This window comes from Abrus precatorius, unplaced genomic scaffold (assembly GCF_003935025.1).
Source record: "Abrus precatorius isolate BTA unplaced genomic scaffold, Abrus_2018 Scaffold4, whole genome shotgun sequence".
NCBI classification, from domain to species: Eukaryota; Viridiplantae; Streptophyta; class Magnoliopsida; order Fabales; family Fabaceae; genus Abrus; species Abrus precatorius.
Window position 1 is genome coordinate 12,219,680 of NW_020874384.1, and position 22,046 is coordinate 12,241,725.

General features: G+C 24.9%; 1 protein-coding gene across 1 annotated transcript; it reads right to left on the bottom strand.

Annotated features, from left to right (window-relative positions):
- Positions 1 to 9,601: 9,601 nt before the first annotated feature.
- LOC113866133 lies at positions 9,602 to 11,175 on the bottom strand. Its single transcript, XM_027501021.1, has 2 exons — positions 11,011 to 11,175; positions 9,602 to 10,111 (listed from the first exon to the last, which is right to left on the bottom strand). Exons 1-2 carry the CDS (start codon positions 11,173 to 11,175, stop codon positions 9,602 to 9,604), a joined length of 675 nt encoding a protein of 224 aa, XP_027356822.1.
- Between the last annotated feature and the right edge of the window lie 10,871 nt (positions 11,176 to 22,046).

Consider the following 22,046-nt stretch of genomic DNA (forward strand, 5'->3'; position numbering starts at 1 on the left):
AATTATAGATTTTTATATATTCTTCATAAAGATTATTAAATATTAAAATTAATATGATAAAAATTATTATGTATTTTATATGTATAAATTTTAAAATAAAAACTACTACGATATATTTAAAACCTTAGAAAATATAACATTATAATTATATTAACAAATTAATTATCTTGTTATATTTAACCTCCTTTGAGCATAAATTACTTTTAAATTTTGAAATTTGTATTAATATTGACATTATTTTTGATCAAATTATGAAGTGAATATTAATATTGACATTATTTTTTATAATAATAATGTAAATATTGTGTGATTAGGTGAGGATGCATTTGAAAAGAAGGTTGACCAAAATGGGCTTTTGTTGGTCAAAATTTATGAGAAAGAGAATTTGTAAGATGAAAAATTATAGCAACTGGGTGTTATTGATAAGAGATCAACTGGAGGTAAAAATGTGACACAAAAGAGTTTATTGTCAAATCTTATGGCCTGATTGTCGGGGCTTCTCATGGATCAGACGAGAATAATCACGTATTGAATCAAGAACTAAAATTCCTTCAATACAATGTTGTTGTTGAGGTGATAGTGTAGGAAAGAATTAATATTAGGAGTACATTTCGTAAGATAAGAAGGAAGAAGCATGGTTTCAACTCCAAGTTACGGGCTCAATCTAAATTTATGAAAAAAATTATATTAAGGGATCAAAGCTTTGATCAAATACTTAGGAAATGTTTCTTGATAGTTGCTTACAGTAGAACCTTTGAAAATATCAATTGTGAATTGGATATATGATCCCTTATAAAATGTTGATATTTAACAAAAAAAAAAAAAAAACAATTTCAACAATATTTCATTTATAATTACAATACAATAAACTATTTGTTATGAATTATTATATAAGTGAATGTCCATATTCATAACTTCTCTTTATTCTTTATAACTTACGATTTTGTAATTGTTTTGTTTAATTCTCATTCAAAGAGATACGATTCTTCAGTTATAGATTTAGGCCTATAAATAAATGTCTCATTTGTAATGAAGATATGTGAAATGAAATTGAAATTCTTTCTTCCTCTCTCTATTCTTCCTTATAATTTTACGTTCATTTTATACCACGTTATCAGCACGAGACTCTAGTACACACTTTTTCAAGAAAGGAACATTGTTGAATAAAGATACGATATTATTTTTTCTTTCTTATAGAAATATATCATTATTTATTTATTGTAATCTCAATTAAAATTTTGTGGAGAAAAGATTTTTGATGAGTATACGTTCGAAGAAAAAACATTCTCAACTTTTCACGCACGTGCTCCTGCATTAGAAATATTGTGAAAAATAATTAAAAAAATATTCCAAATTTATTCTTGTTTCCTTGTGGTTGAATAAAATAATGAGGTTTTGATAAAAATCACGAACCTCGTCTAATTGGCATTGCTCCATTCGCAGAAGTGAATGTAACAACTCGTGACTATTGTAACTATGCACAAACTTACTATCGTGATAATGATTATGGACATGGTCGTTATATAATTAGAAATATACATTTTTCACAATAGAAATGAAAAAATAGTGAGAAAATTGAAAAGGATAAATGTATCCAAAGTGGTGAAAATACAAAAAATATATGCGTTATGGAAGTAAAGGTCATTGATCATGTATTTGTTGTACACCAAAGCATCTTATTGATCTTGGTCAAGAATCACTTAAAAATAAGGAAAAAGATAAGAGATAAATTTTATTTGTGAAAATGATAATAATTTTATGATCATATGGACGTTACCTACTTAGATGTTGCTAATCATTTTGCTGATGAAGATAAAAAAAAAAGACTCTATTTGTCCATGCATTTTTATAAAAAGATCTTATAATAAATTTGTAATAATTGTTGTTTATGTTGTTGATTTAAATATCATTGGAACTCCTGAAGAGATTTCAAAAACAGTAAATTGCTTAAAGAAAGAATTTGAAATGAAGGATCTTGGAAGGATAAAGTTTTGTCTTGGATTACAACTTGAATATGTAAAGAATGAAAATTTTTATGTATCAAGAAACTTATACCTCAAAAGTGTTAAAATGATTTTATATGAATAAATCACATCCCTTGTGTACTCTAATGGTTGTAAGGTCACTAGATGTAAATAAAGATCTTTTCAAACCTCGGGAGCAGGATGAAGAACTACTAGATCCTGAAGTATCTTATCTTAGTGCAATTGGAGCACTAATGTATCTTGCTTGTTATATATGACATGATATATCATTTGCTGTTAACTTATTAGTAAGGTATAGTTCTTCACCTACAAGAAGACACTAGAATGGAGTTAAACATATATTTCGTTACCTTAAAGGTACAATGAATATGGGTTTATTTTACCCAAACAAATCTAAATCTAAATTGATTGGTTATGTAGACTTGGGTTTTTTGTCTGGCCCATATAATGGTAGATCACAAACAAGTTATTTATTTATATGTGATGATATAGCCATTTCATGGAAATTTGTGAAACAAACTATAACGGCTACATCATTCAATCATGCAGAAATTTTAGCATTACATGAAGCAAGTCAAGAATGTGTCTGGTTAAGATCTATGATTTAACATGTGCAAGAAACTTGTGGTTTATCTTCAGAAAAAATGACACTAATAATTATATGCAAAGATAATGCTGCATGTATTACTCAATTAAAAAAAAGGGTACATTAAAGGAGATAGAACAAAGCATATTTCTCCAAAATTCTTTTTTTTATCCATGATCTTCAAAAAAATAGTGATATAAATATTCAACAAGTTTGTTCATGTGAGAATCTAACAAATATTTTCACATAGTCACTTTCAAGTAAAACTTTTGAACAATTAGTTCACAGGATTGGACTTCGTCATCTTCGAAATGATTGTCCACATGAGGAGAGAATTAAATACGCTCTACACTCTTTTTCCCTTAGCTATAATTTTTGTCATTGAATTTTCTTAGCAAGGTTTTTAATGAGGTAACATGTAATAACGTATTAAATAATAATATATATTTTCTTAGGCTTTTATCTCATTGGGTTTTTCATAATTAGATGTTATGAAACATATTCTCAAATAATGGACATTCAAGAGGGAGTTTTATGAATTATTATATGAGTGAATGTTCATATTCATAACTCCTCCTTATTCTTTGTAACTACTTTGTTTAATTCTCATTCAAAAAGATATGATTATTCGGTTATAGATTTAGACTTATAAATAAGTGTCTCATTTGTATTGAAGATATGTGAAATGAAATTAAGATTCTCTCTTCCTCTCTATATTCTTCTTTCTTATAATTTTACGTTTATTTTATAACACTATTTTAATTAAAAATTCAACACAATTTGCAGACAAATAAGATATTATAAGTAATTTTATTATATTATATTATTTTTATTTTATGATATATATATATATATATAAATATATATTTGAGTTCTTAAAAACAGTGATCAATAAAAATAAATTTATTTATTTTTATAAATTTAAATCACATCAAGTTTTTTTTAATCGTACTAAACAAGTCTAAATTTAATTTAAACTCAAAACTTAAATTTCAAGTCTTATATTCTATTGAGTCAACCTAAGCATACATATTTATAATTTTCATATTATTTGACTTAAAAGACTCATAAACCTTAAAATATCAATTAATGTATAACATGTACATAATTATAATTCTTATAATTAAGTAATAATGTACTGTTAAAAATTGAGAACAACACATTTTTTTATAATATATATTTTATTATTATTTAAAATTTACTAAAAATTATAAAAATCATATAAATATTATTTTTTAATTTTAAATTAATATTTTTTTTCATACTTTTATATTAGTTTATAACTTTTAGTAAATAGTGGAACTGTGTTAGAAAGTGAAGAAGTTAGGAAAAAGACTTAAACAAAATTTGGGTAATTATTTTTTTGTATTTTTTTGATTTTTTAATAAATTTATTTTTGTTTAAATAAAAATAGAATTTGATATCTAGTTCTTGCCTTGAATAGAAGAAAATTCAAAACCTGTTAAAGATATACTTGATCAAGATTATAAGATTCTTTTACGATAAATTAATAATTTTGTAAATATGATAGTATGTTTTATTGATAATTTTGAAATACATTTATCGTAAAAATATTGTTTAACTTTATATTTTATCTACAATATTTTATGACTTAATATATTTAATATTTAAATTTGAATACATTACTTATTTTTATTGGATCAGTTTGGTCCTAACCTAGTCCTAAATCAAATCATGATTAGATTTGGTTTCAATTTAAAAATTGGCCCAATGAAATCATATAAATCGATCAATTTATATACTACATTGGAGTCAAATTTTGATCTAAGAATCATATTTCTCACCTTAATTGGAGATATAGATATACTAACATTTATAGTTATATATATGCAGGCTCCACAGAATTTCGAGAATAAACATCAAAGTCAAATGAGAATTTATGTGAGCCACTTTAAAGACTAGAATAAGCATCCAATGTATGTTAGGTCTATTAATCAATTGGTCGAGTAAATGGCCTCAATTGGTTTCATGAAGCAGCAGCACACCTTAATAAAACACATTAGTAGGTGGATGCTTTTTCAAACATTTAAAAGGCACAACATTTTCTACACCACTTTCCTTCACACGATTACACACCTAAAATCAAGTCTTGATTGGTGCCGGTCACAATATATGATTAACGGGATTCTAATATAAGGCCATACCTATACCTATGTAATATTACAGCCGTAAATAGGCCAATTTAAGAATTTAAAATTTAAATTTGGTTTGTAAAAAAATAATTGTTTCGTTCATTTATTTAAATAAATTTAATTTAAAATTTACCTTGATTTTATTAAAATTTTAAATTTTGATTTTCATGTTTCTAATCTTTTTTATAAATTTTAAATAAAATTGTATTTATTAATTAAGTATTTAATAAATATTTACATAAAAATACTTTAAGATTAAAAATAAAATATTTTTATAAAAATATAAATTTTCTAAAAAATTACATATTTGTACTACCCAATATACTAATTTGCAATAAAACACCTCAATAAATTTTTGTTAAATACTTTTTCTTATTAAGAAGATAAATATTCTACCTTGCGAATTATTGTATCTAAAAAATTACATGTCACATTCATCTTTACAATACAATTTTTTATGAAAATAAAATTTAAGTCAAATATAAGTTCAAAGTTTGGTAAATTTAGAGAATAAAATTGTTAATTAATTTTTTTATTTTATGAAAATTTTTGTTTTATATTTATAAGATTCATCTTAATTTTTCTAATTTTTTAAATTAAATTTTTGTTTTAAGAGTATTATTTTTTAAATTTATTATTATTAATATACATTAATTATTGACATTTAATTAATTTTTATATTATACTGTAGTTGCATTATTTTAAAACATATTATATTTTTAAATTATTTAATTTTATTAATTTTTTTTATCAGTTTTATATACACTATTTGTAGTTATAAAAGTAAATTAAAATAAATTATATACATATTTATTATAAAATAAAATATAAGTGTACTACACTGTAAACACATATTGCATTTACATTCTTATAATTTTACAATCTTGTAATTTTTTTTTTTATCTTAATAATTTCATGTTAAATTCAGAAAGCGAAATTCCTCAAAGCCGTCATTTAGCGTCTTAACTTATTTACTAATTTTGTCAAGCACATCTAAAATTTTTTTATCCCACTTTTTTTATTTATTCACTTAGAAATATTTTCATTATTATTTAGCTATCTATTTCTGATATTATATATATATATATATATATATATAAGTTATTCAAAATAATATTAATTATTATATTTTTAATTATGTTTTTATCTCTACTTAATTTTTAAATATTTCAAACATGCATCATAGATAAAAATAATGATGATCATATTCGGAAGTTAAAAATAATAATTTTTTTATTAATAAGAATATTAGTTGTATTTTTTTAATTTATATGTTATTCATTTATGTTGAGAATTTGATATAGGGATGATAATTATAAAAACAAAAACTTAATGAATTCTTGTAAAAAAACATCCATGATGAGTATAGTAATTATTTTCCAAGTGAATGTAAATTTGAGCATAAATATTTATCTTAAAAATTTATGACGGTAAATACTTTAATATCCAATCGCCTGGCTCATACTTATATATAATTAATATATGATTTTTCTAGTATATATTTAAAGGCTATATTAAAAGTATTAAATATATTTTATCAAACAGTAGAAAATAAATGTTCACATTTTTATAATTTTAAAATAATCAATATTTTTATTTTAAATTAAAATTTTGTTTCTATTTTTAATATATCTCTTTTAAACAAAATTAAAAAATACATAAAATTAACATTTTTATCCTTTAATTTTAAGATAAGCTTAAGTTTTGTCTTTTGAATTGATTTTGATTGATTTTAACTATTTAACTTTGAAAAAATTTAAATAAGAAATAATTAATTAAAATTTAAGTTTTTATTATTATTTTACCAAAAAAAATTTAATTTTTTAATTTTAATTGTTTATATTTGATCTTTTTAGTTTTTTCGTTATTCAAGTTAAGTCTCTTATCTTAAAATTTTATATAATAATTAGAAAAATATAATGTGTAACGCTCCATATTTTGTAATAATATTTTAACGTATTAATATAAATGTATAAATTGGTGTATTGAGTATGCATTTGATTGTGTAATGATTTGAATGTAACTATGGTTATGAAGATGCATGAATATGTAGTTAAAATATGATGTGGACTTGTGTTTTGGGCTGAAATTGTGTGAGTATATAGGCTAAGTGTGTAGTGCAGGGTGTTCTGGCTGCAGCGAGAGGGCCCTGGGAGAAAGGTGTGAGACTGTCGTCTTTTCGCTATAGCGAGAGGTCCCTCGTTGCAGTGAGAGAGCAATAGTGAGAGATACATTTCTGTGTGCAATCTCGTTGTAGCGAGAGGGTCTTGTTATAGCAAGATTCTACAGAAACAGTGTAGTTTAGATGCCTTACTGCAGTGAGAGAGTTTCGCTGTAACGAGAGTGTCGCACCCAGATGGGTATTTGAAAGGGTTACGGTTTGAAAAATTCATTTTTCATTCCTCTTTTTAAACTCTCTTCGATTCTATTAACCCAAAACCTTATTTCACCGATTAAATTGCCTCCAAAACCGTTTAGGAGCTAGATTGAAGGTTAAAATCGTGTTGGAGATACTTAGAGGTAAGTTTTAATAGTTAAGATTTCAGTTTCTTATCCCTATTCTCTGTTTTCTCGGTTTCCATTGGTTCTCATGGAATTCTTCCATGTATTTAGGATGAAATTCGTGTGGGAAGTACTACCTTGGTTGATTTTGTGAGTGAGTTTTCAATCCGAGGTAAGGGGAGAACTACCCTATCTTATTTTGTTAGAATTCATTTATTTTGCTATGTGTGATCATGTGATTGAGATAAGGTGTCAGAATATGTATGTTTTGATAGAAATTCCACGTTAGATATGATGAAATGAATATTGAATGATGGGTGTGATGGAGTGAATGTGTATAAGCATGTCATTGATTGATGATTGAATAATATAAATGGTTAGAAATGAGTGTGGATGACATGATAAATGCAATTGTGGATTATGTTGAAAAGGTTGCGTGTATGAAATTTGTGTGCATTAAATGTAATGCGAATAAGTGTGGGCATCTGTGCCGTGTAATGTGAATGAATGTAGGCTTGTGTGCCATGTGCGAATATGAATATTGTATGTAGTTGAAATGTGTGTGAATGAAGCATGTTAAATGCGGTTGTGAATATGCTATGAATGATTTAGTGATACACTGGAGGTGTGGAAGATAGGAACAGTAGAAATACCTTGGGGAAGAGAGAGTGGTGGTGACACCAACAGTGAGCCTGGGTGCACCATAGGCTACACACTCTCCTCTTGACTAGACCTCTAACCAACGTCTCTGTCGAGCAACTCGTGACCGCCTATGTAATATCCGTGAGGTGGAGGTAACCGGCGATCACTCATGGTGTGAAATGGTGATCACAGTATTACAGTGAGTGTGACTACATGCAGTGAGTGCATGTGTGTGAAATGTTATTGGTGTAGTGAGCGCGTAATTTGAAATAGAATGTATGATAAGTGTGTATGTGATTGATAATATTTGAGTAGAATACATGTGAGCGTACAAGGTGAATCTCTATGTTGTTTATGTGATGGATAATGTAGAGTACTCACCTTTACATTTGTTTTTCAGGTGATCAAGACGATTAGTACCGGTTCAGTGAAGGGATGGATGAAACTGTTATAGAACTTATATTTTATTTTGAAATTACGATATAATTGAATTGGTCCTGTAACAGTTATTAATATAAACTTGTAATCCCTTATTATTTTGAAAAATTTTGATGAAATTCTATATTAAAAAATTATATTTAAATAAAATTTTAATTATTCTTATTTTATGAAATTTATTATTTTAAAATTAAATTAAGGTATTACATAATGAAACATGACATAAGTACTAATTTATATATTTGAATAAAGAAAAATTTAAAAATATTTAAATAAAATAATAAATATGATTTTATATTTTATTAATTATTTTATATATTTTTTATTTATAAAATTGTATAAATCAATTATATATGAAATCTTTGTTATATTTTTATGAATCTGTTGATAAAATTTTAAAATAAAGGATTTAATTTAATTAATTAAAAAATTAAGGGAACTAAATTTAAGTAATTAAAATTAAAAAAATTAAAAACATACATAAAGTAAAGTTTGAATATTAAAAGTATAAATAAAATTTTAAAAATAACGGCCTAATTATTTAAAATAATTATTTTCATCAATTTTGCTAACAAATCTTGAGAGGGCATTATTAAAGAATTGATAAATATTTTTTAATTATAAATCAGAATAAGAGTTTATAAAAAGTTACTTTTAAAAGTATATTAATAATATTTTCTCGTAAAAATATATTTTTAATTCTTTAATCAATGTTTTAAAACTTTTTTTTTTCTATTCTATAAATAAACATATTCTTTTAAATTAATTTCTCGCTTTTTCTTTTAATTATTGTTTTAAATGCATTCATTGACATTCAACAACAGTGATTGCTTTTGAATGCATTAAGTCAAATTTTATACTTCCTATATCTCATGGTGAAGAGAGAGAAAATATATATTTTTTATATTATAAATTTGAGTAATATAGCAATTATGATTTGATCTTTATTTAATAAAAAGAATACGTCTTTATCTTTTGGTATAACCTTATCATTTTAAATTGACAACAAAGAAAGAATACAAATTAAAATAAAAATAAAAATACTTCTTTATCTTTTTAATTGTGAAATTTTTCTTGAGAAAAAAAATGCAGAAGAAATGGCATGGTTTATAAAAGCCTCTATTTATTGTCTTTACTAGTAAAACCACATGACTACATAAACTTTGGCTACCGTCACTTTACCAATGATCCTGCCCTCAAACAACCTAAGTATGCCTATCATTTCATTAAGAATGTGATAAAACAAAAAATATACATAGAAATGGAAGCAAATACTAATTGGCATCATGAGTATCTCAAATTGATATATTGAGATCAATCCTAGGTTTCTTTATCAATGGAAAAGGAACAACAGATTTACACCTTGGACATTTGGGATTGTTCTTTGTTATCAATACATATGATAAGCAGCCAGGGCACCCTGCAGCCATTGGTGAAGACAACAGCTTCCCTTCACTTTCTTCTTCTTGGGTATCTCTAATTGAAGAAGCTAAAGAGGAAAATGACAAATTTGATGGTTTCAATAGTGATGCTTTCTTCATCATCATTGGCTCTTTCTCTGCTCTTTCAAGTGCTGATTTCACCTTGTCAAGGGTGCACACACTTTGATAATTACCTGATGGCAAAGAAGGAACCAACTTCAAGTCCAAGCTTGTTTCATCAAACTGGTTCATTCCCACTTTGGATGAAGGAGGAGGTAAGTTTAGGTCTTCAAGTTTTGGACTTGCTTCATTCATATCAATTTTGTGTTCAGACATTGATGGTGATCCTAATGAGTTGTGCCTTTGAATATACACTTTCCCTGACTGTTATTGACAATGATAGCCATAAAAAACCATTACTTATTCATGAAAATAAATGAAAAAAAAGAAGTAATAAATGAGTCTTCCATTAATCATATAATTAGCAATAATTCAAATAGTATTAGTGATATCAAGATTCTTTATTTTATTTTATTTCCTTTTGCTTTTATGAATTCTCTAACCAAAATATTCAATGTAGATATGATTGAAGTGATATAGAATACCAAGACAATTTTGAACAGAGGGTATCATGACACATAAACACAAAAATGGGATCATAGCAGCATAAAAGCTTAGATATCTGAAATCTGAATCCGTGTTTCTTGTGGGAAATAAATACAATGGGACGAAGAACGAAATAAAATTAATTTATTATTGGCCAGCTGTTACATTAAAAGCCAGTTTCTCAGTTTACATATATCAAAGCAATAAAATTTATATAATTCTTATTAATCATCAGTTATCAAATCCTTCTTTCCCTTCAGTTTCTCAGCAACAAATCACACATAACAAATCGGAAAAATTCTAAATCAATCATTCCGCGTAACAATAAAATTCCATTGAAAACAAGAAAATCTGTCATATAGATCAGAAAAGAAAAAGAACAACCCAGATTGAAGAAATTCAAAGCCACACATCACACACAGACACACATACAGAAAAAAAACCAGAGAATCAATTACCTATAGTTAAACAAACGCCCCATGTTATGATAACTCTCTAAAAGTTTAGTTTTTGAGTGATAGAAAATTGGTACTAGATTAAAATATATATATATATATATATATATATATATATATTTTATTAATTTCCAAGAACTAAATATATATGTTGGAGTCATAGTTCAAAGTGGACACTGTTGTGGGAGAAAATGAAACAGTAGAGATAAGAATTGACGGTACCTTAAGGTCCAAGCGCTTTTCCCAGCCAGAGGGTACGTGCAAGTCAAGGTCCAATTCTTGGGTTTCCATGGAGGATGACCCACCAAGCAAGTCACGAGTAACCAAACCTTTTGCTTTCTCACTCTTTGATTCATCCCCAAATATAGAGCTAACTTTCGTTCCCATTGATGCCAACACACACCTTCTTTCCTACTTCTTCATCTTCAATTCATAAATAGAGAAAAAGAGTGTGTTTATGTCTTGTTCGTTAGTTTCTTCTTATATATTTACATTGCACTTTGCACAAAAGGAAAATATAGTTTTTTTTTTTACTGGAAATAAAATAGTGTTATCTTAGGAGACCTTTGTCTATGTTAAATAATAAATGCTGTGAAAATATTTATAATAATTTATAGTAAACTTTTATTCAAGCCTTTTGATAAAAGATATAAATATAATTAATTCATTTTTTAAAAAATAATTTTACTGTGAATTTAATATTTTAGTTGTGGAAAGTAACAACAATTTCACTCTTTAACAAATTAATATTTACATTCTCAATTATTGAAAAATTAATGTAATCTTTGAAATTTCAAATTTGACATTAATTGTCTTTTAATTATAAAAAGATTATTGATTTAATCTCTTAATCTCACAATTTGTGCATTCAAGAATGATTTTATTGTTAGTTTTCATTACTATTAAACTTTAAAGGAATAAATTAGTGATAATAAAAAAGAAATAAATTAGTGCCCAAAATATTTAAAATAACAAATGGACGAGATTTATATACTAAATGCTGATTTGTTTTTAAAAATTATATACAACTGGTGAGTTTTTTTTTTGTACCACATGAATATTATTAAGATAATAAAACCATTTTTCTAATAAAATGATGTCTCAAATTCAATATGCAGAGATAAATTATGCAAAATTTCAAAAAGATATTGACAATATAAACGAATATGATAGTAAATTCAATTGCAGAACTAAATTAATGCGTAGTCGGTGTGTGATCTTTATTTTATGCTTATTCTCTTCGTTACTTTTTTGGTTTCAAAGCAGTGTTATCTCACTAACATTTTCAAATATTTAAAAATATATAAATTTAGTCAATTATATAATTGAATTCGTTTGCTAATTTTATGTTATTCTGTTTATGTTACATTTGATCTTTTAAAAATTACCCCGTTCAATATATAGCTATATTACTAAATAAACAATATATTATATTATACAAAATTAATTCAATTAATAAATAATATTTATTAGTAATAAATATAAATATTTAAAAATTTCAAAATTTAAAAGGTTATTCTAATTAATGAAAAATTAATTATTTTTAATTTATGAATATTTTATTATATTTAATGCTGATTAAATAAATTTAATTAATAAAATAATAGAGCTAAACTCTCCATGAATAATTAATTAAGAAGTAAATTCATATTGATTTAATTTGATTTAGTTGAATGTAAAAATTTATAAACAGAAAAAAATGATATAAATATAAATGAATAAATACAAATAAAATACTAACGAAAGTCAGAATAGCAAACAATTCAGTATTTTTAACTAATATTTCATATTTAAGCTTTTATGTATATAAAAAATTTTTAGTAATAAATTTATCTATCATATTCTAACGTGCGACTCATGTCAAATTTAGATTAAATTGAATAAAAAATTAAAATAAAAAATAAATATAAATGAAATAAAAATTATTTCATTAGTTAGATATTTAGATATTCTAATGATAAAACTTGATAGAAGCATCGGTCACGTTCCCCTAATTAGAGGGTAAAAGGGAGAGATTGATTTTTTTTTTTTAAATAACTCAATCAATGATATGTAACATCATTTTGTTTTGTTGCACTTCATTTTATCCCTTTTCCATAATCCGTCAATAATCCTAGTTAATATAGTAAAAAAGAAGAAGCAATGATAAACATAAAATGTAATTAATGTCTTTTGACCATCCAAAAATATAAATAATTTAGAAATAATGTTAAAAGATATCTTTAAGAAACTATTTTTTTTAAAAAAAAACAAAACATATTTATTTTATATTATAATCTTACGTTATTATTCTTGAACAACACATCTTTTAAAATATCTTTCTCAATGTTTTAAGAATGACATTAGTTATTAAATTGATAAAAATAATAATTTTTAATTTAATATTTTAACTGCAATTAAATTATGGTCAAATTGATAGAATTAAACACATATTATATATTAAATTAAGATCTTTAATTGTAATTTTTTATAAAATATAAGATTCATTAATCTGCTTGTTAGTTTGAAAGTTTTTATTAAGTTAAATAAATTTATAAAATTTTATATAAAATAAAAATTAATACATACTACACCTCATTACTTTATTTTACCTAATAAAATAAAATATTTATTATTTATAATAAATAAATATATTATTACCTTTATTTTCTTTAGAATACGCATACAAACACAATGCATAAACAAATGCTACTTAAATAAAAATAAAGCTTATATTAAAAATATAAAAAAATTTAAATACTTCTTCATTAAGTATTGTTTCAGAACAATTAAATAATATTAATAATTTAAATAAAAATTAAAATGTCAATCATTTAAAAATAATAAATTATTGTGAAGGACATTTATTACGGAGCATTTAGTATATTTTATTAATGTTTTCAATTATTTATAAAAGTAATTATTAAATTTTTTCTATTTTAAAATAATAAATATTCTTTTATAAACTATTTTACTTTTATTTTGTTATTTGTTAATGAATATATTAGGAATCTAATTAAATTGCTTACTAGTATCTTACTACTACTATTCATGTAAACATAATGATTAGAGAATAACAAATATTTTTAAAATCGTAGTTAATACTCTTATTAAATGCACAATACCGTTTATACAAATATGTATAATGTTTAATATTATCCAATTTTGTTAGTCAATGCTATAAAAAAAATAGTTAAAAATTAAAATTAAAATATTTTTATTAAAAATGACATTGAAATTAATTAAAAATTATAAAAAACTATATTAATAATATTTTTGAACAAAAATTTTAATTCTTTAACCTGTTCGATAGTAATACTAGTTAATATTTTTCAATATTATAAATAATTTAAGATAACCACTGACCAATGATTTTAGAAGATAATAATTAAAAAATTAAAAGTAAAATTCTGTATTGAAATATATTTTTAATGCAATTTGACCGTAATTTTAATAAAAGAATTTGATTTTAAATTATTTAATAGGAAAACTTATATATAATTTAACTGAATCTGTCAATATTAATCTTCAGAATTAAGGATAAGCAATAAACAAATAATTTAAAAAAAATAATATTTAATATAATAAATATGTTTTGCTTTCGATTACTTATCGTTAACCTTTTAAGGTTGAAGTTTACAATTTTTTTAAATTTAATATGCGTTTTTATCGTGTGACAATAATTAACATTAAAATTAAAAATCAGAATATTTTGTTCAAATGAATTGATTAGTTGTTGAATTGAATGTAGGGTTTTGGTGGGTAGCGAAAAGTGGCATTGGAAGAGAATTGAAGAAGAGGAAAATGTGGCACACAAGTAATGAGAGCATTTAATACATTCAATACTAAATAAACGGTGGCTTTAATCGGTAACGCGAAATTTGAACCCATTCACTTAGTTGCTTTAAATTTTGGGTAATTATGACTTGTATTCATTTTATAATTAATAATTAATTATGGACAGTCTAACGTAATTTTATTAAACTTCCTTTAATTGATTATTAATTATATAATTTTAAACTCATTTTTTAAAATTAAGGTTAAAATATTCATAATAATAAATTTTTAATTAAAATAAAAAATTTATTATATTCTTATAATTTTAATGCAAATGTGCTACTTTCTGATAACACGCTTATTAATTGAAAAATTTTCTTTTATGCCTATGTAAGTAAAAAAATAGAATTTATATAAAATGTATTTTTACTAAAAATAATAAATATAAAATTTAATATATTGATAATGTTGAATATTAATGCTGTAATTTTAAATAAAATTTATTATCTTTTAATTTTTAGCATGTGCTTTTTAATGTGCTTTACAAAATTATTAATTAAAAAATGTTAACGGGAATAAGAAAATAAAATATAATTTTTTATTAAAAAATTATTTATCACTTTAAAATATAAAAGTGTAATAACTATTATACTTTTTAATAAAAGAAATATTTTATTCATTCTATTTATAAAAATTAATTATAATTATTTTCAGTGTTAATAATAAATATTATTTTTTAAAAATTAATTATTAAATTACTTTTATACTCTTATTTATTATGAAATTTGAATTAAAGAGGCGCTAACTTGTTAACAATATAAATAAATATATTTATGTACTCAATGAATGAAACACTAATTTGACCAATTATTTACCGTCGAGGAATATTTGTGTATGATATTATTTTGTTTTAAAAAATAATTATATTTCCTCATAATTATATTTTTGAGAATTATATATTTTTTAAAATGTTAAAAATATGTTTTAAATATCCTTAAAAGTGTTATACAATAATGACTAAAAATATTTTGATATTGTGTTTGATTAAAATATTATATTTTAAAAATTTTAAAAATATTAATTATTTTTTAAAAATTTAATTATAATTAAAAATATTTATATACACTAGTACTGTTTATTTTAATATTTACAAAATTAATTTAAAATAATAAATATAAAAATTCAATATATATATATATATATATATATATATATATATATATTAGACAATGTTTCTATAGTAACTTTCAATAATCTTAAAGCCAACAAGTTAATAAAAAATTTAAATATATGATATCGAAATAAAAAAAAGTAAAATAAATTAAATTTAAATTAAGAACATTAATAGGTATAATAATATTCTATATTATAGAAATGTTTTGCTATAAATCTTAAATTTTCACTCTTTCTATTAAAATATTTTTTTTGTAAAACTTAATTAGAAAATTATTCTTATAAATAATAGTTTGCTGGGAATTTAATTTAAAATATCTATAACAATCATGATAATTTAACATTTTGAACTAAAGATTTTTATAAACTTCAAAGTTTTTCTTACTAAACGTTGCTTAGATATTTCTAAATTATAGTAAATGTATTATATATAATTATTTATTAGCTTTAATAAATTTAATTCTGTTTGATAAAAATATAAATACTTATTGTTAAATACTTAAATTTGGCTTAAAAATAAGATTAGAAAAACCGCAAGAAAAAAAAAGGTGGTAACTGTGAACGGTTTAAACCTCATTAATGAACTTTGGAGCTTGCGGAAGGATGATTGTAGATATTTTCCATTATCAAGCATTCAATTAATACGGGCAGAACACAGCTTTTACACGGGGCAAAGCTGCCTCCTGTCTTCCTCAATTCTATGGTCCACAATTTCCATTGTTTTTTTTGTTTTTCTTTTGTACTCTTCACTTTTCATACTTCGTTTCTTTCTTTTATAATATAATATTAAATTTATATTATATTTTAATAATAGATAAAATTATTCTCTTCGTCTTTTAATTTTAGAGTAAAATTTATTTTCATTCTCTAACTTTATTTTTTTTTTTACATTAATCCTTTCCGTTAGCTTAGTTAGATGACCTAACAGAAATATTCTAGGTGGCACTAAAATAGCTTTAACACCGTTAACTTAATTCTATCTAGATTTTTTAATAAAAAATTATTCTAAAAATAATTTTTAAAAATTATTCTAATAGGAAATATCTACTTATCGCCACATCATCAATTTTAAAATAATTTTTTAAATAAAAAAATGCAGATAGTATTAAGTTAACGGTGTTAAAGCCATCACAGCGCCACCTAGGATATTTCTATTAGGCCTGAGCTAATGGAAATAACTAACGTGGAAAAAAAAATAAAGTTTAAAGACAAAAATGAACCAAAAACAAGTTAGAGAACTAAAATGAATTTTATCGTAAAGTTAAAGGATGAAAAGAATAATTTAACCTTAATAATATTTATAATATTAATTGAACAAATTAATAATTTGTATATTAAATAAAAAATTTATTTATTTATATAAAAAATAGGTCATTGTCTCATTAATATAAATTTTAAAATAAATAAATGAAAATAATTAAAAATTAATGTTTTTTCTATACATCAGATTAAAATCTTTCATTATTAGAATAAAAACATGCAAACGATTAATTTATTGGCCAAATTTTTAAACAACTTACTTGATTACACTTTTATTCTTGAAGAACTAAGTTAAAAATTTTCTTTTTCTTTCTATACATTAGATTGAAAACATGCCATTGTTAGTTTAAAGGTATAACAAAATTAAATTATTAAGATGAATACAATGAATTTACACTAATTGTATGATGCATTATACTAATAATGTAATGTAATCAAGATTTGACCTGGTCTCCAGCTAAAATTTATTTTCCTACTTTCTTAAGTTTAAGTTGCATAAATATATTAGAAATAGTTATGTATTTAATTATATTAGCTTATATAAATCAATTGATGATTAAATATAAATAATCTTTTGTAAAGATATTACGCGATTATGACAGAGGAAAAATTGTTCAAGATATATTTTTCGTTGTTGATTGTTTTGCAAATTTTTTCCTTAACTAGACCTCTTGGCCAAGAACTTAGAGAAGGTTAGTCATCTATCCTAAAGGCAACTAGAAACCTTCACTTTTCAAGCTTTTTTTTTTGTCACCACTAAATTTATATGTTAGATTTATTTATTATGTGATTTTTATCTTTAATTATACTATTATGAAATTACTTTTCCTATTTACCTTGAATTCTATGATTCTCATGTAATATACAAATTTTCATACCATCAAAGGTTTATAGAGCAATAACCTAAATTCATTATCTTTTAATGTGATCTCTCTTTTGATGTTCTCCAGTTCTTGATATTTTCTCAAACTCTTTCTTATTCTTTAATTTTCCTACAATGGTTGAGAGAAAATGCTCATTTTGAAAATGAGGGAGAGACCAACCCCTATTTTGGTAACCACTTTTTTTTTTTGAAAGAAAAGGAGATAGTTTTCTTATAATTGTATTTATAATTATATCCCCACTGACTCTATATTTTATATTTAACAACTATTACATTAAATCTTTAATTAGAGTCATGCTATAATAGAGCTGTCAAAACGGGCAGCCCGGCCCGATACGGGTAGCAGGCTCAAACGCGTCAGGCTTAATTAGCCCAAAGTAAAAATGAGCTTATATTTTTACTGCCCAAGCCTTACCCTATGCGGGCTGGCCTGACAACTCAAATAATTTTTTTTTCTTTTTCTTATTTTTGTAACATGTCATTTTTTTACTATTTTTATAATAACAAATCATTGTTTTTATTGCTATTTTTAGTGTTTGTAACATATAATGTTAAGCTATTTTTGCAAGAACTTAATAGACCACTCGTTTTTTATGTCCAATTTTTGTATTATACTATTTATTTATTTTTTTTAAGTTGTAAAAGGCCACTGATTTATTTATTTTTATTATTTTTGTAACGGTGCAAAAGTATATAATTTAGACTTGTAATTTTAGGGTTTTGAAACTAAAATATATTCCCTTTCAAACTCCTTAAAACTCAGGGTTTAATCTCAATATATATATACGGGCTGCCCGAATCCATATGGACCAACTTGGTTAAAGCCCTATCGAGTACCGGGCTTACTTGGACCGGGCCAAAATGGCCAAGGTAATGTTAGGTCTTATTTTTTAGAGCTCAAACCCGCCCATTTAATGGGTTTTTTGGGTCCAATCCATCGGGTCAGCCCATTTTGCCGGCTCTATGCTATAAGTTACATAGGCCACTATATAGATTATTAAAATAATTCAACAATTTTCTACTTGACTTATGTGACAACTTGAAGGTCTAACAAACTGTAAGTGTGCATATCATTGAAATTATCAAGTCATTATCTTTCATCGATTCAAATTAATCGAATCATGATGGTCACAAATCATTCAACGACATGATTCCTTCTAAGTATCACAAAACTAACCCAAATTAAAATAACTTTAATCAGTTATACTATAAACTGTAACTTTGATGTATTTTCAACACCCAACTTGTTATTAGACTTAAACCATACCTATATATAACATAATTCAAATAACTAGTAAACAAACATAAACAATACTTTTATTGAATTCTCAAAATATTTATAATAATATTAGAAAAACAATTCATACACATATATGTAAATCACACAATCATGCTAACAAAGACTTGTCTAAAATGTCCATTCTCCTAACATGGGCAGAAAATGTTTCAGAGAACAATCTCTTAATTGGTGGATTTGCTATATCAGTACCAATATACTCAATAGACACTCTTTATTTCTGCACTTCTTCTTTTACTCATAAGTACTTTAAGTCCATGTATTTTGCTCCTTTTGAGCACTTATCATTCTTAGAAAAGAAGACAACTGTAGAATTATCACAATACATTTTTAACAGTTTTTTTATACTATCAACAACACCAAGCTCTAAGACAAAATTTTGCAACTACAAAGTATGAATAGTGGCCTCAAAGTATGCCACAAATTTTACTTTTATGATAGACGCAACAATAATGGACTCTTATGCACTTCCAACTAACAAGAGAATGTTGCTAAAAGTTGATTTTCTTGAGTCTACACACCCAACATAGTCTGAATTTAAGTAGCCAACCCCCTCCAAGTGACCTTATCTTCTATAAATAAGCATATAGTTCTTGGTGCCTTATAAATATCTAAGGACTTTCTTTATAGCATTCCAATGGTCCATTCTGAGATTACTTTGATATCGACCTAACATTTCAACAGCAAAACTAATATCCAGTCAAGTGCATGTTTGAGCATATATTAAACTTCCAACCACTGATGTATAAGAGATAGCTTCCATTGTTTTCCATTCTATTTTATTCTTGGGACATTATATTTCACTAAACTTGTCTCCTTTTCTAAGACAATCCTAGTAATCCTTGTAATCTGGTACGAAATATTTCTATTCTGATCACATAGGATGCCTCATCCATATCTTTCATCTCAAAGTCTTTAGAGAGAAACTCCTTTACATCACGTAACAGTCCAACATTATTAGTAACAAGAAGAATGTTATCAACATAAAAGACTAAAATAATGAACTTACTTCCACTAACTTTCATATAGATACATTGGTCAACAATGTTTCGCACAAAACCATATGACGTGATGGTATTATTGAACTTAAGATATCATTTTTTAGAAGCATATTTCAATCCATATATTGATTTCTTCAACTTACACAACTAACTTTCTTTCTTGTGGTAAAAAAACTATCTAGTTGTTCCATATAAACTTCCTCTTCTAAGTCACCATTTAGAAAGGTAATCCTTACATTAATTTGGTAAAGCTTTAAGTCGTAATGAGTCACTAAAGCCACAATAATTCTTAAAGTGTCATTCTTAGAAACTAGATAGAATGTCTCTTTATAGTCAATGTCATTATTTTGAGTTTATCCTTTAGTAACAAGACTAGCCTTGTATCTTTTAACATTACCTTTTGAGTCTCATTTGGTCTTAAAGACTCACTTACGACTGACCCCTTTTGAACCTTTTGATACTCAACTAGATCCTACACCTTGTTGTCACTCATTGATTTTAACCTTTCTTTCATGGCATTCAACCACTTTTCAAAATTGTTACATTTTATACCTTGCTTAAATTCAATTGAATATTTATCAATACTCAAGTCCCATTCATGCCCGAGTGAGTAAACTACAACAAACTAAATAATCACATTTATTCCAGTGGGCCTTTTGTCATGAAAGCACATGAAAACACCTTTCCATATTAACTCAATTTTGAGTCCTGTTGGGTGGCAGTGATGAGTACAACCTAAAAGCAACTCTTAAAAGTGATAAAGGAAATAACTTAAGCTTGGAAAACTCATTTTGACATGTTTTTCTGCATTGATATGTGAATCAACCCATATGTTCGATAGTCAACTTATCATTGTCACAAAAAAAGGTAGTGAAAGTAGGAACTTTTTACCTCGTCGGTAATAGCATGATCTTATCAACCCATTTTGGATAAGGTTTCAATACATAGGTCTATTGATGGATGCCTTTTAATCACCTTAACTATCATGTTAGGGTAGATCAACTAAGAGAAAACTAATTTAACCTCTGTTGTTGTTGGCTGATAGGTGTTTTGCATGGCTATAGGGGCTTGGACCTCTCTCCTTAGTTCTTGTTGAATGGGCTGGTGACTTGGAACAATTGCTGAGGTAGGTGGAAGGCAGTTCTATTGTCGCTCCTTAATATTATCACCTGCCATCTAGTTACAACTTTGGCTTCCATGTCTTATGTAATTTGGTACACATTTTAAGGGTTACTTGAAACGTAAGGAACACTTACATTACTTGTGACTTTAGATGATCTTTTTATCATGGCTACTTGGCTTGTCTGGGGCGTTGGCTCCATGTAGGCTTGCAGTTTAGGATGTCTAAATCCTATTAGAATTATTGCTAGTTGGAATGATCTTGTATGGGCCTTAAATTACAGAAGACTTATGTTATTTTATCTCTAGAGTTGCATTTAAGTCTTTTCAAATGAGCAATGGTCAACTCATGCTAGGTTTCTACTCAAAACCAGAACCATAAAAATAAGATAAAAGATAAACTGAATCATCAACGAACAAGTAAAACTACTCATCGAATTAAAGAAAACAAAACATGAGATAGTGTGAAGGAGAATTCCAGGAAAGGATTACACAAGATTTATTACATCTAGGTACTCAAAAAAGGAATTAGAAATTAAACATTGAGAAACTACAATTCAAAAGTAGAAAATAAATGAGGAGTCTTGTTGTCAACCCCAACTATAATCGTCATTGTTTCTTTATTCCAAAGTGTCGCCTCTAGGTTTTTGCATCATCCTCTTTTTATAGTGGTTGTCCCCCTGCTCATTTTCTTGCAGAAACTCAAATCTGACGCATATTAAAGTACACGCCTACGTACACAGTCATGTACTTGATCGTGTACATCTCT